This window comes from Sebastes umbrosus, chromosome 12 (genome assembly GCF_015220745.1).
Source record: "Sebastes umbrosus isolate fSebUmb1 chromosome 12, fSebUmb1.pri, whole genome shotgun sequence".
NCBI lineage: Eukaryota > Metazoa > Chordata > Actinopteri > Perciformes > Sebastidae > Sebastes > Sebastes umbrosus.
In genome coordinates, this window is record NC_051280.1 from 18,750,881 (window position 1) to 18,770,223 (window position 19,343).

The following is a 19,343-nucleotide window of genomic DNA, read 5'->3' on the forward strand; positions in this document are numbered from 1 at the left end:
AGACATCCCAGGATGCACATCAAAACAGGCCTGGTGGACGCTCACCTCTACTGTCTGAAGAAAGCAGTGGTGGATTTTCTTGTTGACAACAAGTGAGTTTTTCCACTTATTTCTGACTATGAATATATGAATTAATATTCAATTACACAATTAGCTATACAACCTTAAATTTTAACCATCGTTTCCAAATAAAATAACCGGTTTATATCTGCAGTGTGAGCAGTGTTGGTATTAGATCCATGCATACACATGGACATGAACCCACACAGTCACACAGACATTCACATTCGCTGCTTAATCTGCAGCAAGTGTTAAACGTGGTTACATGGTGTGTAAGGCTTTGAAAGGACCTGTTAGCAGGGTATTCTAGCGAGGTGTTAATTTGTTTTACTACGTGTCACTGAGGCAGGCTGTTAGGCCTTTAGCCTCTGAACTGAAGCAGTGTCTGGCAATACAGTACACGCATGGTTACACTGGTTAGAAAAATCAAAGGACCTTTATGATATAAGCTTGTATTAAAATTGGTGTTAGTAATGACATAAAGGTATTAGGTAGGGGTGCAACAATACAGTCACTTCATGAGTCAGTCTTTCAATTCACAAAAGGCCTCATGGTTTGTTATGCTCACTCTATTTTAACAAAGTATGAATGAAAATAAAGTATTGCAATAGAAAATTCATTAGTTATTCCTCCTCAAAGTGTATGAAGTTAGTTTTTCTAACAGATTTGGGTTCAAAATCCAAACAATCAACTCTGAAATGAATAAATAAATCACCTTTTTTTTTACAAGCTTAAGAATATAAGATACGTTGACAAGAATGTCCTCATAGTATAAGGAATAAACGTTGGCTAATATGATTCAAACTGCTTATAATGTGATATTTAGAGGCGTTATGATTGTCAGAAAAAAAAGGAAAAATAGGTGACCTTTCCCATTGCGAATATGTCGTGTCGTTGCACTGGCCTTTCTGTTTTGTTTCCTGGTGTGTCACGTTCGATATCACCGAAGCAGGGTTAGTAAACAGTGAAAACTTTATTTATATCAGTTACTTATTCAGTCTCTCTATCAAACTCTCAAACCAGAGTTGGTGATCGTTGGAACGGTGGAAAGACTAAAAAGACGGTTTTGATGAGTTTTATTTTGTTTTTGTCGAGTTTGAATGGAGTTTTACAACGATCAGCAAGGTAAAATTACAGTTGTCTGACTGGAGTCTGGTGGCTTTGAGGATAGTTTTGTGCGTTAATATAGTATAATAATCCCAAATCCCTTTTGATTTTATTTATTATATATTCACTTCAACGCGCGTCACATAGCATCGCACCAGAAAAGGGCCGAAAATTAGCGCGTCCACCTGGGTGTCATGTTTCCGTCACTGCCGATCAGAGCTGGAGCCGATAAATACCCGTGACTACTGCAGAGTCATTTGTCCAGGGAATGAATGCCGATTGTAACCTTTCCCACTAAAGACAAAAGCCAGATGTTAATGGGTGTTAGTTGGATTTGTGTCCAGTGGGAAACAGACTTAAGACAAAGGAAGAGTTCCTGGTAAGTTTGGAAATCAGTCTTTCTGAGCTGCTTGTCATCACAGCAAACATCAGGTGAGGATCTCGTCCATTGACTGCTTGTGGGCAAAAAGCACAGTGAATAACAACTCCAGCAATGAAAGACAAACATGTTCTTTCATTCTAAATGCAGCGGGCTCATTATCTTGTTGTAAGAAAGAACAGCAATGCAGCAACTTTGACAAAAGACTCTTTATTACACTTCAGTCCACGCTGCCCATTAGGCCAACTGATAAGATTTAACTGATATTGCAAAACATGTTAAAGCAAAATATTGTTCCACAACCACGTTGAATAGTCGATAGTCAAAAACAGACCTGACCAGGTCTTCCCTGGTCTGCCCTCCAGAGGATGTCTTACCTCACTTCTTCCTGACCATTAATAATATAAAGTTTTTGACAGACTGTGCACACTTGAAGAGGAGATCTTGAGTAACACAAAAGACTGCTGACAAAAATATCAAGCGTGTTTGATAACGAATGATGACGAATGACGAATACCAGACAAGGTTGCGAGCTAAGGAACAACGTGGCGCCACGCTTCTCAAAACAGGGTGGTGATGAGACTTGCCAACGTGTGTATTCTGAACAAATGGTCCCATTGAAAAGTGGCCGCTTGGCTAAAGATTGGATTGTGGAAATCTGTCATTGCCCAGTTTTAAATCTGAACAATTTTAAATGAAGTGTGACACATAAATAAATCCAAATCCCAGCCAACAAACACAAATTCCTCCAACTACGCTCCATCTCCTCGCTCCTGCTGAATAGTTTTGGTTAAAGCGAGAGGTACACTCGAACATAGTAATTTGCCACAGAGATGTAGATATAAATCTTACGTCATTACATCACTAATGCACTCTCTGCCGCCGCCATATATCACCTCTCTTGTTAGATGACTCATTTCTTTCTTCAGCTCTTTTCTGGGACTTTCTTTTAACAGCTCCTCTTTCTCTCTTCCTGTCTCCTCCATGCTGTCTCTTGCTCAAGGAGGGAAATGGACAGAGTAACTGTTGTTTTTCTCCTGTCATTCAGATGGAAATTCTAATCTCCCTTTAAAAGAAAGTAAGAGAGGGCAAGTGAAGGGGGGGTGTAGGGTGGTGGGGAGGAACACTGAGCACAGCACAGTGCAAAGAGAAGGAAAAAGAAATTAAGACGGGGAAGTTACCTCCTGGTTTACACAGAGAGAGACTGGAAGTCATCATAAGAAGCTGAGGTGCTGATTGTCATTATCTGCTTTTTATGACAATAACTGCATCATTCACTGCATTTGTTTTCATTGCTGTTTAGTTTATTTTGCCTTTTCTAACAATCTACTCAAGTACAGTAATTGTATAGGAGACCAAATTGGAGAGGGTTGGAGACTAGGGACATTTAGACATCGGGTAACCAGAACAGAGGGAGATGCATGACATTAACAGTGAGTCAAATAACTGCAAGGTCGTGGCATCTCTCAGCTGTCTTCTCTGTGTTTTAGATGCACAGCACCAAAAGGATACAAGAAGAAGCTCCCTCACAAACTCATTCCCTCACTTGCTCATTTAGTATTTCACTCACAGTTAGGCTTTCTTCACCAAGTGACGATTAGGAAGTGTACCATTGTCTAACGACAGCACATTAAACCAGGATCATTGACGTATGTTAGGGCTTATGTGTGATACTGATGTCTTTGTAGGATGCTTAACATGATGTTGACATCATATTTAATCTTTCTTCTCTTCTCGTATCGTAGGTCCATCTCTTCGATCCGTGGTGAACTGGTGCCATATTTGGTGCGGAAGCAGTTTTCCAAAACAACCAACAGTCCGAAAATCAAAGACGACGCCGAGGATCAGAACCAGAAAACGAATGACGGCTCCACGAACCACGGTCAGTTTTTGCACCGACACATCTCAACTTCATACTTCAAAATCAACAGCCACAGCAGTGTTACTCATTTAGAATACACCGATCAGCCATAACATTAAGACCACTAACAGGGGAAGTGAATAACATTGATTATCTAATTACAATGGCACCTGGCAGTGGGTGGGATATATTAGACAGCAAGTGAACATTTTGAACTTTGAACTTTGTGTTGGAAGCAGAAAAAATGTGCAAGCGTAAGGATGTGAGCGACTTTGACAAAAAAGAAAGCTCTGCCTAATCCCAAGGCACACAAAATCCCCCAAAACAGTCATCATTTGAACTCCTAACTCTGCTCTTCCCGTCTATTTTTATCATCCAGAGCTCCTCATCTCATCACGAGACGAGCCTCTCCTCCAGCTGGCCCAGGAGCGCTCCTGTTGGAACGACCACCGCGGTGACATGAGCGAGGCTTACCACGGAGGAAAGCTCCGCTGTTACGTTCACATTATTGACCAGGGCCTCTGCTACCGCGTCAACACTTTAGCTGCTTTCATAGAAGCAAACCGACTGGTGAGTCAGACATGAGCCTGCTCTTTCCAGGGATTTTGTTAAATACACATTTGCAAGTGTGCATGTGTTTATCTTGTATGATTGGAGGGAATTCAGTTTTATGTGCCTTGATGTGCACATATATACATGGCTTTACGTTAATTACACAAAGATTAGTTGATTTAAAGGTGCTATTGATAACATTGATAACATTCAGCTATTAGATGTTGCATTCTCCCTCCCAGTTACATTGCATTTACTTCACAACAAGTCGTTGCCAGGCGTTTACCATCAAACTCAACCAGTTTTTTTCTCATGTCTCACTCTCTTCCATCTTCTCCCTACTAGGCCCCAAAACTGTTTGAGGAGCCAGCGGTCCACCCGTCTGCTGTCATCTCTGAGAGATGTCAGGTCAGTGTAATGCAGTAGAAGTATGATTAGTCTGTCAACAAGTCAGAGTGTTCATATTTATCTTATCTTTCATTTCTCTCTTAATTATCAGTTTTAATAACCGTCCTGTATCACATCTCACTCGTTATTATCTCTTCGAGTCTAATTTGCGCTTGATCCTTATTGGAGAGGCCTGTGAATGTATTTATGTCTGAGTAATGTTACCGGTTTGTTTGTGTTCGCTCTGCCAACAGATGGGATCAGACAGTATCATCGGAGCGCAGTGCCAGGTTGCAGATAAGACCTCTATAAAGAGATCAACCATCGGAAACTCCACTACCGTAAAAGAGAAGGTCAAAGTCACCAACTCTATCATCATGCACGGGGTTACCATCGAGGAGGGGTGAGAACACACACATGCACACACTCGTTGATAACACGTACTTTGAAGTGCTTTTGCAAACACATTAATTTAGGCTGAAAAAGAATTTCACCTTCGAGGCATGTTTATGAATTAAAGTTTTAATCGTCAACGTCAGCTTTTGCGAGGTGTTCAGTTAGTACACGCATACTGTACAGTGTGTGATAAAACGGTGGAATTTAGTAAACAAAGATTTCAAAATCAGATGATTGATCTTATGCTGCCAGGAAAAACCTGTCCTTGCACTACCCCAAAAACGACCAAACCTTTCCCCCTGTTTTTCCCTGTTCTGCTTTCACATATAAAAGCAGTGGTATGCCTAGCGGTTCATTCATTGCATATCTTTCCATTGAATTCTCTAGGTGCTCCTCTGTGCAAACGTGGGTGTGTGTGTGAGGCAGATGCTCGTGGATGTGTGTGTCCGTTGATGGGACGTGTAACAGGTTTTGTTTTCTGCGCTCTACGGGGTCAAACGGGGAGCGCTGAGTTAACAATGCACCTATTGGTGTGCAACCAGCCAGAGACCAGCTCCAAACAAACACAAAGCTGTTGAACTGAAACACACAACATCCATATATTTCATTTAGCCGCTAATTTACTCGCCTATACCAAAGATCCCACTGGTTATGGAATTTGTGGAACACCGTGGGGGTTTGAAAGGTGTATTCCTCACAGCAAAAGTCTGGGAAGTGAGTAGCATTGAAATGATTAATTGATCAGTTTCATCAATACCAGCTAATCAAATGCCAGAAAGAAGAATGTGTCGATATTAAGTCCTTTTATTAGGTTAATCCCTTAACATACAGTTTAGTTTTCCTTTTTTTTCCTATTTTAATAAGCAAGCAAACTTTATTTATTTAGCACTTTTCATTGCAGGTGGAGGCACAATGTGCTGAACAACATGCGAGCAACCGCGGAAGTTGCAGCCACAGACATTATATTGATAGTGTAAAGATAAAACATTTTACATAAGTAAACACAATATAAAACAGACACATAAAAACATGTAGGTTAAAACAATAACGAAGTAAGAATAAAATAAAATAATAATTAAGACCGGCAACCGGAAGGAAAGTTTTCAGATTACTTTTAAAGGACGATAGCGTCGGAGCACACCTATATTCCAGCGGCTTGGCGCAGAAAAGCTAAAGGCAGTTTCACCAGTTTTCCTGGAGACCCACCGGGGAATAACCAGACAGCCTCTTCCAGATGACCTGAGGGGTCTAGCTGGTTCGTAGCTCACAAGCATGTCAGAGATATATTTGGGTGCCAGACCACGTAGGGCCTTAAAAATAAGCATTACATTTTTAAAATCAATTCTAAAATGTACTGGAAGCCAGTGTAACGACCTCAGCACAGCTGTTATATGGTCGTGTTTACTTGAAATATTCAAACCCAAAATGCTTTTTTTTTTTTTTTATGGCTGCACCAGATGGAAACGTTCTAGAGATCTTGTACATCACTTTGTACACATTTCCCCAAAATTAAGCCCGACAGATTTGGTGTCCTATGAAACTTTGGGTTCTCTACATTGGTAATAAATTTCTGTGCATTTGAACAAAAGTTGGCTATACAGCATGAGTTTGTAAACAGTGGCTCACCAGCGGGTTAGAGAGGTTTAAGGGGATATCAAGCTTTTGATGAGAACATGAGTATAATAATATTGTTATAATTTGAGTTATTGGCTGTTTGTGATGGTTGCTAGACATAATTTCCAACAGAAAGCAGAAACTACCAAAGGATGTGCTGACAATTCTACAAACGTGCTGCTTTTCTTCTTAGAAATCAGCAAGAGAAGCCAAACTATTCGCGTCATTGCAACTTCTTTTCAACTGAAAAATCACCTCAAAGAACCAGGAAGGATTTTCAAATCCAAATTTGGTGAGGAAACTCCGGGGTACCATGCAGGACATCATGGCATTGCCCAAACCGTTCTCATTCCCAGGGCATTAGTTACCAACGCTTTGTCACGCCCATCGGCGTGTGATACCGACACACAAGGTACCCTATAGTGCCTGCAGGAAAAACACCAGGCTTTCAATTAACTACAATGAATGTAAACCCATTCGCATCAACAGTAAATGCTCAGAAAAAGTGGGCCGGGAGTGGGGTGCCGTAATTTAAAGAGCGAAAAAGAGACACACAGGGCGGATGGGTCCAACAGTCACAATCAGCTGTTTGTTTGTGTCCCTTGTTCTCAACGTAGAGTCACATTTACACTTTACAAACGTAATTTTGAGCCCAACCATGTAGTTGTTTCCTAAACCTAAGCAAGTGTTTTTCTTTAATTAATGTTAAACACGTGTTTACTGCGAACGAAAAGTGACACAGAGGGAGTGATGTGACAAGTTGGGATGAGAACGTGTTGTATTGCCACATCATGATTTCACTTGGGGAGGGCAGTCTGAATAGTGATGCCTCATGATCAGCCACGTTATTATAACACATCACGATTGTCAAATGTAGCGAGTAGTTAAAGTGGTCAAAATTGACTGCTTTTTTTGCAACAAAAGAGGACTTCTTGTACAGAGAGCGCCAGTAGCCACTGTAGAATTAGCATGTAGATTGATCTGCTCAGTCTCTTAGCCAGAAACTCCAGAGGAAAGAGACTCATCTTGGCCTCAAGTCTGGATTTTAATGCACTCATTCACGGGCTCCTTTTCTTTTATCTCAATTTCTTACTCCTCCCTCTCTTTTCTCTCCATCAACGCCATCTCTCTCCTCTCTCTTTCTGTCTCTCTCCATCTCTTCTTAAGCCTTTCAGGGACCCCAGCCAGCCAGCATGGGGACCCTCATCATGCCCATGTAGGTGCACGCACAAAGGCATGAAAGAAACGAGAGAGAAGGGGAAGAAAGAAAGCGAGGGGAAAGCAAGCTAGCACGCAAGAAAGAAATTGCAATTCTTTCTTTTTTCTTTTTTTTTTGAGGACATAAGAAGGAAGGAAGAAAGAAGGAAAGAAAGAGAGCCAGTGTGAGGGGATTAGCAGACCCCGGCCATGTCGCAGAAACCCCTCGCATTTCTGCTCTCTTTGTTTGGAGCTGACCAGAACTTGTTGACAAAGCGCTGCGTGTTTGGGAAGGGGGATAGTAAGGGTCAACTTTACAGGGGGGGGGTTGGCACAGGAGGTGGGGGTTGACGTGTGTGTGTGTGTGTGTGTGTGAGAGGGAGGATGAGGGGGGGGTCATGGCAAGGAGGAGCCCTGGTGTTAGTAATTAGTGGTGTTTCAGCTCCGAAGCTTCTTTGGTGGTCTCTCTCCCTCCTTCTCTCTCTAATGTTACAAAACTCTGAATCTTGTAATCTCCCATCACCAACTACCACCACCACCACCTCCTAGGTAGTCACACACACACGTCCACACACTCCTTTCTCCCTCTCCCTGCAGGCCTAACCACCTGAATAGAATGAGCCAATACAAACCTGTCTGTGTGTGAGGCGCAGAGGGCCAAGTGTGTGTGCGTCACTGCCTGGGCAAGACCAACATGTGTTCTCCACCGGGCTCCCCAAGCTACTGAGGCACACATTCTCTAACCCACGCACTCACACACACACACACACACACACACACACCCTCACCCTCCACGGTTAGCTGACACAGGACACACAAGACTGTCTGTGTCTCCCCTCCAAGAATTTTATGGTGATGGTTTGGCTGAATGTGAGCACGGTGGGTTGGCACTGCCAGCTCAGGTGGGACTGTAGCACAGGGCCAACAATGTCTGAACACACACACACACACACACACACACACGTGCACACAGCGCAGGCTTGCTGTTGTTCTTTAATATATATGTTAATTTAGCGTCATTAAGTTCCGTTGATTGGATATGTTTGAGTGTTCGGAGCAGGTGGGAGGATCCCTGATGGGGCTGAATGTTTCTACTGTCACTTTGACCTCCAGTACGGCACTCAGTCCACAGCTGTGCGAGCGGAGACGCTTTTAACAGCCAACAGTGGAAGGTTGTGGCTGTACTGGGCAGCTCCCAGTATGAATGTTCTTGTGTGTACATAAGGTACATGGAAGAAAACTGACTGTGAACCATAAACATGTTTGAATCTCCAATGAAGCAGCGCCGGAAAAACATGTTTTTACACTACCAAACCTCTCCCAGCAAAATATTAATCTTTAATCACGCAAGAGTTTCCAAACTATCACTTGGTACCAGAAATGAGCCACTGGTTCACCGCTTTCAGACCCGTATGAAGTAATTCAAGTTACAGATATTGTTGGGTGGCTGTAAATGTTTCATTATTGATTTTTTTTTTTACTCATGAAGTTTAAACAAACTCTGAATTAGGTCTGAACTACAATTATTGTGGCCAAAAGAATTCACGATAATGATATTATAGCAATATCTATAGAAAATTTAAAAAAATAATGATAATGCTATTAGTCAAATTAATCTTTAACTTTGTTTATTGTGCGTTTTATCTCTGTTTTGGCAAATTAATTACACTCCAAATATGAGTGTAGGGAGGTGGAGAGACTGTAACCTTAACTGTATATATAAAATGATTTAAGAGGCGCTGTATTATTAACATGATATCAATATTTAATTTTTAAATATCATGGTTATCGCCCATACCATATCATGACACCCTACTCTGAACATTAAACCTTTATGAAGGATGAATTTATTGCGGGTTTGTTGTATTAGATTGCATTATTGTTATTGTTTATGTGTACCTAATAAAATGAAGCACCATCTTGTGTAAGTGAGTTATGAGCAGAATGATTTTTCCCTCTCAGATTGTTTCATTTGAAGTCCTAAAAGAGGTGAAAGTATTAACTATTCTACAGGGAGGAAAAAGTTGTTAAACATAATAAGCATGTAAGAGAATATGTTCTTCCTATTCTCTTTTATTATCTGGTGGGGAGTCCTGACCAACAGGTTGGGAACCACTGCTGTAGAAAGTAAAAGAAGAATGTGATTAATGTAATCGTGTGTGTGTTTTCCAGGTGTAACATCCAGGGCTGCGTGATCTGCAGTAACGCTGTCATCGGCCGAGGAGCAGACCTCAAATACTGCCTGGTGGGAAACGGACAACGGATCGAACCAGAGGGTGAGCACCACGAGCATAAACACACACACAGAAAATAATTGATTCTATTAATTTCTTCTCAGCGTAATTATCAGAACATGATGCTCAACAACCTCTCGTCTCATTACCCAGGCAGGCTGAAAGTACATTTTAGTAGGGCTGACACGACTGCTTCGAAGCTTCGTCAAAAACGGTCCTCCATAGTCCGACATCAGAACTGCGCCCATAGCAACAGTCTGTTATACATAGCAACAGTCTGCTATAAAGAAACAACAGACCGCAGAATGCCGTGATTAACCAATCAGAATCAAGTATTCAACAACGCCGTGTAATAAGTATATATATGTGTAATAACAATGTGTAAATCCTAAAATAAACCATGAAATAAGGAATAATCCCACAACATTATTAATTATTCATATTCAACATTCATTATTATTAGTTATTCTCGGACGGATATCGCTGTTGTAGAGATGTGTATGTACAGCAGCGCGACAGCGGCACTGAAACGGGGGAGAGGGAGATAGACAGACGGAAGAACATGTCAGCCTGCCGCGCCGCAAAGCTTCGAATACCTTCGAATGTTTCTCACCGAAGCTTCGAAGCCCGAAAAATGGTATTTGGGACAGCCCTACATTTTAGGCATTTGAATGTAGCAAAACAAACAGTAGTTGACCATTTGGCATCCCGAAATTAAATCAACTGGACACTGAAAGAAAGGACAAAATAACAGAAACACCTTACATTATAACAGCATTCAGTACAACAACTTTACAAACAAACACTATCTGTTAAATATCTATACACTATCTGCTTCTCCTCAGCTGACTCAGATAAGGTGTTAATGTGTGCGTGCGCGTGCGTGCGCGTGCGTGCGCGTGCGTGCGCGTGCGTGCGCGTGTGTGGTATAAGTGTTCCAACTAGGAAAGTTTCTGAATTCTGAATTCTGCGTGATAGAGAGATTTGTCAGATATTTTTTTATTTCCTTAATCCGCTTGTCCCCAAGGCTAGCTGTGTGTGTGTGTGTGCGTGCGTGTGTGTCTTTCTATGCGTGTGTGTGCATGTGCGTGTGTGTGCGAGTGTGTGTGTGTGTGTGTGTGTCACATTGATGGAGAGGTTAGAGAGCAGGGCCAGAACAGGACCACCCGGAATTCAACAGCAGCAGCCTCCAGCCACATCCAACACACACACACACACACACACACATATAGAGCAATAGAGACCGAGCTCGGCTACCAGACTGAGCAGCCTAATTGAGTGAACAACAGGGTGCTCTAAGTAACAACAGCGTGAATTTGAGCTAAACTCACCTACAAAATGTTTGAGACTTTTTTTTTTTGGAGCATCCAGTGAGTGATCGCTGCGTCAAAACTGATCTCGCTTCAGCTTCTTTTTTTGGCAAATGTTCCCCCGATGGCCAGCAACGAGCTGCTAACTTTATGTTATTGAACGTTGGAAAACTCGGTTGCATAATTGTTTTTGCGTGCACTGCATAGCCAAAGTTCAGTCACACAATTGCAAAGTTGCAGCCTCGGTGTCTCTGATGGACAGAAAGTATCACATGAAAATGTCACTCTCACATTCATTGTTGTTTTTCTCGCTTTGATTATTATTTTATAAAATGCCTTGTTGTCTCAATAGACATTATAAAAGGGATCTGCTGTATATAGTCAAGTGAAGTCAAGTTTATTTAAATAGCCCAAAACCACAAGTTTTTCCTCAGAGGGCTTTACAGTATGTTCAGCATACAGCAGCCTCTTATTCTCAAATTGGATACAGGAAACAAAAAAAGGACCTCAGAAAGACCCTACTGCCGTGCCTGAAGAGTGGATATAACCACATAGGTTCTTGAATCACTGAGTTGTTCATAATTATAGAAATTTGGCGCATTAACTTTCTGGCACTTACGCACACATGTGGTGGATATGAAAATCCATTTCACCCTGAGCAGCAGAGTAAGAAGGAAATAAAAACAAACCTAAACGTTTATCATAATTTTAGACAACTCTGTATGGCCAGTGTCATGTGTCTGTAGAATACACTAATACTCGACAAGTTGTCCTCGTCAGCAAATGAGTAATGGAGGGAAGAGGGCTGCAACGAATGATTATTTTCATTGTCGATTAATCTGTTGATTATATTCTTGATTAATCGATTACTTATTTATTCTATAAAATGTAAAAAAAATGGTGAAAAATGTTGTTCAGTGTTTTCCAAAGCCCAAGATGACGTCTTGTTTTGCCCACAACTCAAACTTATTCAGTTTACTGTCATAGAGGAGTAAAGAAACCAGAAAATATTCACATTTAAGAAGCTGGAATCAGAGAATTTTGCCTTTTTTTTTTAATTACTCAAACTGATTAATTGATTGTCAAAATGTATTTTTTATTTTAATACATTTTTAAGTAACTAGTTGGCATTGCTGTTTGAAAATATAATAATAATGTTATGTAATCCAAACATGCCTCAACAGTTTTTTAAAAGTTTCATCTATATAATCCATTGCTCACCTGCGCTCTCTCTTGTTTTTTTATCATATTGTAAGAAAGCACAGGGTTGCCTCTAGCTACTAATCTAGCTGGCTGACCGCAGGCTGCGAAACACATTACACACCCACTCTACTGCTGAAGCTGTTAGCAGCTCAGGACCACCCTGCTAGTTCACCCTCACACACACACACACCCACACACACACACACACACACACACACACACACCTGACAGATACAGGTCTGTCAGGTGTCGATATTTCAAAGATACATACCTCTCCTCTGGGTTCTTTTGATAAATACACACATATGCGTGCATTAAAACAGCAGGCATACATTGTAGATGTCTCTCCTCTTCTTCCCAGTGTCTCTTGAAGATGACACTACGTTCTTATCTGATGGTACATCTTGATAACATTTATCTATTCACCTGACAATCAGCTATATTTGCTTACAACATATGGCTTATTCTCTCCTTTATTTGTTGATTCGGGTCAGCGTTGGCACTGTATATTGGAGAAATATGTAAATATATATAGTCTTAGTACATTTAAACACTATATTGAGTAACCCTTCCTCGCTTTCCCTCCAGTCTCTTCCTCTCCTTCGCTCTCCTGCTGTCCCATGCTCCATTTGTCCTCCCCTCCAAACTCGTTTCTGAGCAGCAGATTCCTTCACACTAAAACCTGTCTGTGTGGATGGAACATTATTCGCTGCCACCGTTTGCTTTGGATCAGTACCGATGCTCGGAGATGGAGGGATGGAGGGAGGGAGGGAGGAGCGGCGGCTGCTCTCCTCATGCTGAACCAGCTTTGGGTTGAGAGAGATAGAGAGAAAATACTGGCAGACTCTGTTTCAAGCATCATCTATTTCTTTTTGTGAGGTTCAGGGGTAGCGGTCAGGGTGACCTAAGTCTTACCACGCTGAAGATTTCAAATAAATCATAGCACCATACTGTACAGTGGGTTTGCATGTTGTAGCCTGTTAACTACAAGGCAGCCATTGTTTCCCATTCATTTCAGTATGGGATCAAAATGCAGAAATTACATAATGGGTATCCCATTAGAGTAAACACTAATGTGCCTTTAAATGTTTGGTAAACGTTAGGTTACCTATGTCCTGTAATAAACAGGTAATTGATGTTTTTGGTAACTGTAAAGGTGGTCTTCAATTTCATTCCAAGTGGCATTAAAAAAGGTAAAAAAAAACCAATGTGAATCGCCTTAAGCTGTAGGAACCCTGAATAAAGCTGCGAACAAAAGACTATTTAGAAAACTTGGTGATGTACTTGAAACTCCGACATCCAACCAGTTTTTAATAACTGAAACTACCACATTTTTCAAGGTAAAAGTGCAAGACCATATCCAGTTATGGATGGCATGCCTTCAATATGTATATAGCGAATAAAGCTGTTAATTGATTATGTTTAACACCATATTTATATTCCAAGAGACACTGTATTTAATCGTTGCCCTGTCGAAACGGAGAAAAGTATCTACGTGTAATTGAAATGGAGTCTTGTATAATAGTAGTAGGAAATGATTAAGCCTCCTGTTGGAGGTAAAGACAAGATAATGTTGCCCACAACTTGGTTGTTCACTTTACGAGCTGTTGCTAGGGGGAGATTATTATTATTTATAATACATTTTAGTGGCGCCTTTCAGGACACCTTACAAAGATAAAATGAATACTTGAATAGATAAAAACAGCCAAACAGGGCGATTAAAGCTGAAGGGTCTTACAGATTTCTTAACCCTGAGAGAAACATCAAAACTTTAGATTTCAGCATAAAACACAAGAATCACCAGAGGGTTTCAAACCACACAACACTTTACACCTTTGGTATCATATTTTCTGTGTAAATTATAAGTTTCTCTCTCTCTCTTCTTCAGCTGAGAGGACTAACGAGGTCATCGTTGGAACGGACCAGCTGATGGAGATCTAGCTCCCACGAGGATAGAGGGTGGAATCCCCTCATTAACCAATCAGAGAGCAGCAAAACACAAGAGGACAACCAATTCATCGGCCGACTGACCAACCAGAAGCTTGGATGCTGCTTGACGCTTCTTCTCATAGGCTTTTTTGTACATTGTGTCCAAATAAAGACAAGTGCTTAAACCCCATGACTCAGCATGTTTTTCTTTTGTGTGCCGTTCATCTTTCAGCAATGGGTCTTCATCACTTTGAGAAAGAAATCACCGATGACAGCTTGAATGTCACTTCTAGGTAGATCTTTGTAATTGTTTCGCCACACTAGTTATTATCAAACTGTTGCTGTCTCCTATAATGGCAGGACTTAATTACTCAATTTACCTCGTGTGAGAGGGCGGAGACTTTGTTTGAATGTGTTAGCGTGCACCCTGTGCAGCTGTGAAGACCAGAGATGGAGGGAAAAAGCCGTGGGAGGGGTGACCACAATGGCGTGGGGGTTAAGTTTATTTGTACACAAAAATGGTGTATGTGTAGGCCCCGGACCACCCAGCTTGATCCTGTATCAGTTAACACCGACACCCCACCCTCTCACACAAACACAGCGGAGGAGGAAACTGACTCGCGCCTGACACTTTTTTCTCCTCTTCTTTCCCTCTCTGCTCCCTTTGCTGTCACAGGATTTATTGCATTCCTTCAGCAGAGCATTTCTTAAATTACAGGTTTGAAGTTCCTTAGTCACGAAGGAAGAAGATGAGGACAGGGATGTCTGCGCGGCTGTGTTGTGTGTACGTGTGTGTGATTCAGTCCTCTGTTTCCTATTGTGTCTGTGGCCTTGCAGGAGTCATTTAGACTGTCTCTTGTGGCCTGATTATATGATGTTGCTCTGTGAGAGATTATGATGTCTGCCTTCCATCTCTACAGTCCATTAGATGTACTTGTTAGCCTGTCAGTTAGATGAACATGTTTTTATGATTATTCTGTAAAGAAAATGACAATTACTAATGTGGCTTTCATCTGTACCATACACTATTTATATTCATGTACAGTATACTGCACCAAAATTGTAATAATACCGGGTATAGAATAAAGAATAGTCATGAACTCATTTATATGTTTCCATCTCCAACGCTGTTGAATGAACAACTTCGTTGATAATTCTTGAAGTACACAGGATTTTTGCTCAAGATATTCTTAAAGCAGAAATCTGTAACACATTTTTTCCCTTAAAGGGGAATTTTATTATTTAAAAAACAATTTTTTTATAAAGCAAAGACGCTCCAGTTTCCTTCTTTCCTTTTATTGATTTTACACATCAAGCTCAGTTTCCTCCATAGATGGACGTAGTCTTCGTGACGTCACTCATAGGTTTCTGAAGAGCGATTTTGGAGCTCAAAGTGGGTGGCTCGGACCGTCGCCTTCTTGGCAGTGACGCTGCAGAGCGGACAGCTAGCCGTTAGCGACCTAGTACGACACCTAACTGTCACTCAAAGCGGCCACGCTATGCTTAACTTTAAGCCTTAATATAATTTAAACGGGTGAGTTATATAAAAACTCACCCCCCATACACTTGTCATGAATATGGATATTAGCCATAGAAATCAAAACCATTTATTGTACCAGGCTGTAAACATGTTTATTTCTGCTGTAAAGTTGGGCATTTTAACATGGAGGTCAATGGGGATTGACTCGCTTTTGGAGACAGCCTCAAGTGGCCATTTGAAGAACTGCAGCTTTTGGCACTTCACTTCTCTGCACCGGAAGTTGCCGCTTGGTTTACTCATGTGGGGTACTCAACCTGTGAAATGTTATATATAGTATAGTATAGTATAATGTCCTCTGGCTCTGGAGGAGCTCTCTGAAGTCGGACAATATAACCCTGATGATGTCATCAGGGTTATTTTGGTTTGGGATCCCAGACTGAACTTTTTTTTATCAATAAATCCTGTGTTAAAGTTGCATTGTTGGAAATGTAGGAACATTTTCCAATCCCGTCTCCTACAAAGTACATTTATCAATAGATTTTTGAGTGTGTTGTTGATATACACCCTTTTCCCCACAATGCAATGCACAAAGGAAAAGGTGCTCACAGCTGGAAAAATGTAGATTGTGTGTGTGGGAGTGGGACAGCTCCACCTACAATCCAAAGATCCTGGAAAAAAAATATTTAGGGAGATATTTAGTTTCTCTTTAAGTTTAATTGGTTATGACGTGTGTTATCATTTCTCTTAAAATGTGAGAGTATGTTTATTTATTTTGTTGTATACTAGCGGCATAAACAGTGATGTAGAATGAGTTTGGGATAGAAGTCTACACAATGGAGTGCAAAAACAAAGAGTCACACTCTCATTTGACTTGTTTTCTTACAAGAACACATTCCATAAATGTGAGTTCCACGCGGAAAAGACGAACTAAATAAACAAAGTATTCTGCATTACTGTATGTGGCCCCACCGCTGAATTGTCTTCCCACCGTGTTTACTCTAGATGTGGCTTCACTCCAGACTGAAATACTTCATTGTTCAGTAGTTTTCCATGCCCGTCGTCTTACCTGTGTTGATCTTCCTGTAGTATTGTTCCCATTTCATTCACTTTGTATACATTTGAAGATACCTAGTTCTATATTACAGTTATTGCAACCTGGTGTAGACTTTTTCCTCAGACGACAAGAGAAGGCGAAAAACGACATTTGTCACCTGAGTTTTGAGCTAAAAGTGGTGAAAACCACAGTTAAGGTTCACTTTGTCCGTGCTCTTTGTCTTGGCTGTGTTAACCTTTTTAGCGGTCTCACACTCTGACCTCTCTCTTCAACCACATGATGAGATCTGGCAGCCGGGTGTGTTTGGGCAGAGGTTTGTATATTTACCCAAAGACCCCAGAGTCCCCTCAATACAACGCCACCATGGCGGAGCCCGCCTCCCAGCACACATACATGTGTTTGCCAATGTGTGTGTGCACACATGTGTGCAGGCATACCTGTGTGCGACCATTGTTAATCCTCTGTCACACAAACTAATCAACGCCGTCTCACACCCTGTTTGAGTGAATGCATGCGTGTGCACACATGCGTACACAAATGTGCATGTTTGCTTTGCAGATCTGGAGATCAGATGTCGAGCCACAGATCATATATCAGGCTGTCTGACGGTCTTTGGGTTTTGTAGCCTCGTGGAATTTTTCTGACATCTCTACAGAAGATTTTCATCTAATTATGCATCCCAAACAAATCTTTCTAACATCAGAGAGGAGAGTAGTGATCTGTAAAATACAACATTTCTATGCACAGATTATCGTCAGTTCCCCGTTTTACTGGCAGCACATTTTGCCCACATGATTTGTTTTAACAAAGATGAAAGCCAGCATAATAAATGAAGATGCTCTTGCACGTCTACGGCGACATTTTTTGTCAAAATAAGTTTTAAGATCCCGTTTCTGTTGCACCTACTCAGCTCAATGTATAGTTTTCTTGTGTCTGTGTGCAGAGTGTTTCATGAAGACATCACTTTTTTAGGACATTAATGTTGTAGACGTTGACAGAAGTCTGGAGATTGAAAAGCTTGTTCACATCACAGTTTTTTCAGAGTCTGGGACGGGACCCAAAGGGAGTTGGAGAGAATTCCAATGGGTGTCAACATTTGGTGCTTTTAGTCAAGATAAATGCATTATATGACACTTCTGGACATGTTGTCTTGACACTCTCTCGTGTCTCACATGTTCCTCCAAAACACCCTTTTTTTTATATAATCCAGCTTGTTGGTTAGTATTTTAAAGGCTCAATTTTCCCAAATCATATTAGGCATATTCCCCCACTTATTACAAGTGATGTCTGGCCATGAAGAATTTGGTTTTATTGGCTACCGTTCTGAGATATTGGCCTTTGCAGCACCTGAATACACTGGAGGTGAATGGGATTTTCACAAAATATTGAAAAATTACATGTAAAAATTCAGCAGTAATGTGTTTTTCCTGTTACTCTGGATAATCCAAATATGCCAAATGTCTGGCAATTGTTTTTATTGGAGCTACTTTCTACTGATGAAGAAGCTGCGATGAAAACCGTCCAAAGTAAAGTCTGAGGACTATCTAGAAAAAGATAGATAAAGTTGCGGAGGAAGTGTTTGACCTTCCTCAACTGTGATTTATGAAGTGAGACGTGCACTAATAAACAACGTAGAAAATGTGCAGCCAAATAGTTTGACCAATGTTTCTTTTATTTTTTTTCTCTCTAGTTGAATAAAACAAGCAACATTAACAGTTTAAGCAGCGCCACATTGGTGGATCAGTCTTCACCAACTCAACCTTTGCAGCTAAACATTGCTCTAAACCAACAGAAGTTTATTTCAGGTTTTAATGGAGAACCCAAAAAGTTCCACCAAATATGTCATGTTGGAATTTGGGAAAATTATATGAGACTGTCAATTTGTGTAGATGGTTTTAACAACTTTTAAGGCTAAAAGGGAAATGAAAAAATGTGTGTTAAGGGGCTAAAACGTGAACACGTTGAGCGCCTTCACACTGAGACATCCTCTGCAAACACATGACGTCTTTGCTTTTGCTTCTGCTGAACCCTGAGGGGGGAAATAAAGATTCCCAGATAGATAGATAGATCGGATTGGATTGATGGTGGAGACAAATGTGCGATACATAGACATACCCAGATGTCTGATCTCCGGGTTGGGGTTGGTGGGGGGGGGGGTGGCTGAGTAGCTGGGTGGCTTCATGGCTTGAGGGCTGATCGTGGGTGAGCGAGAGAGAGAGACAGACAGAGAGAGAGAGAGAGAGAGAGAGCAGGCCACCCAAGTGGCAGTCAGTCAGAAACCTGTGTGTGTTTGCTGCTGACCCCTACACATTAGCACAACACTTCCTCAATTTGTCTTCTGTGTTCTCCGGCCACAAATGAATTTCCTCCCTCCGTTTTTTTTCCACACACACTACCTTTCAAGATGCTCCCCCCTCCTCTCCCCCCCCCACACACACACCAACACCACCCATCTCTAACTTAATACATACACACACAAACACTCTTTTTTTTTACAAGCTTTAGAGATACAACAGTCGCTTATGTTGCTTAGCCAACAAAGAGTGTGTGTGGAGACACAGATCCCATGTAAGGGATAAC

At 41.3% G+C, this 19,343-nt stretch overlaps 1 protein-coding gene across 1 annotated transcript in view; it reads left to right on the plus strand.

Moving 5' to 3' along the window:
- The window catches only part of eif2b3 (eukaryotic translation initiation factor 2B, subunit 3 gamma), a 37,210-nt gene extending 22,788 nt beyond the window's left edge, over positions 1 to 14,422 (plus strand). The window contains exons 6-12 of the mRNA XM_037788274.1: positions 3 to 92; positions 3,292 to 3,428; positions 3,787 to 3,977; positions 4,305 to 4,367; positions 4,601 to 4,749; positions 9,726 to 9,829; positions 14,189 to 14,422. Of these exons, the coding sequence (XP_037644202.1) occupies positions 3 to 92; positions 3,292 to 3,428; positions 3,787 to 3,977; positions 4,305 to 4,367; positions 4,601 to 4,749; positions 9,726 to 9,829; positions 14,189 to 14,241 (787 nt within the window). The 3' untranslated portion in view covers positions 14,242 to 14,422. The remainder of the gene's footprint in view (positions 1 to 2; positions 93 to 3,291; positions 3,429 to 3,786; positions 3,978 to 4,304; positions 4,368 to 4,600; positions 4,750 to 9,725; positions 9,830 to 14,188) is intronic.
- Positions 14,423 to 19,343: the final 4,921 nt, after the last annotated feature.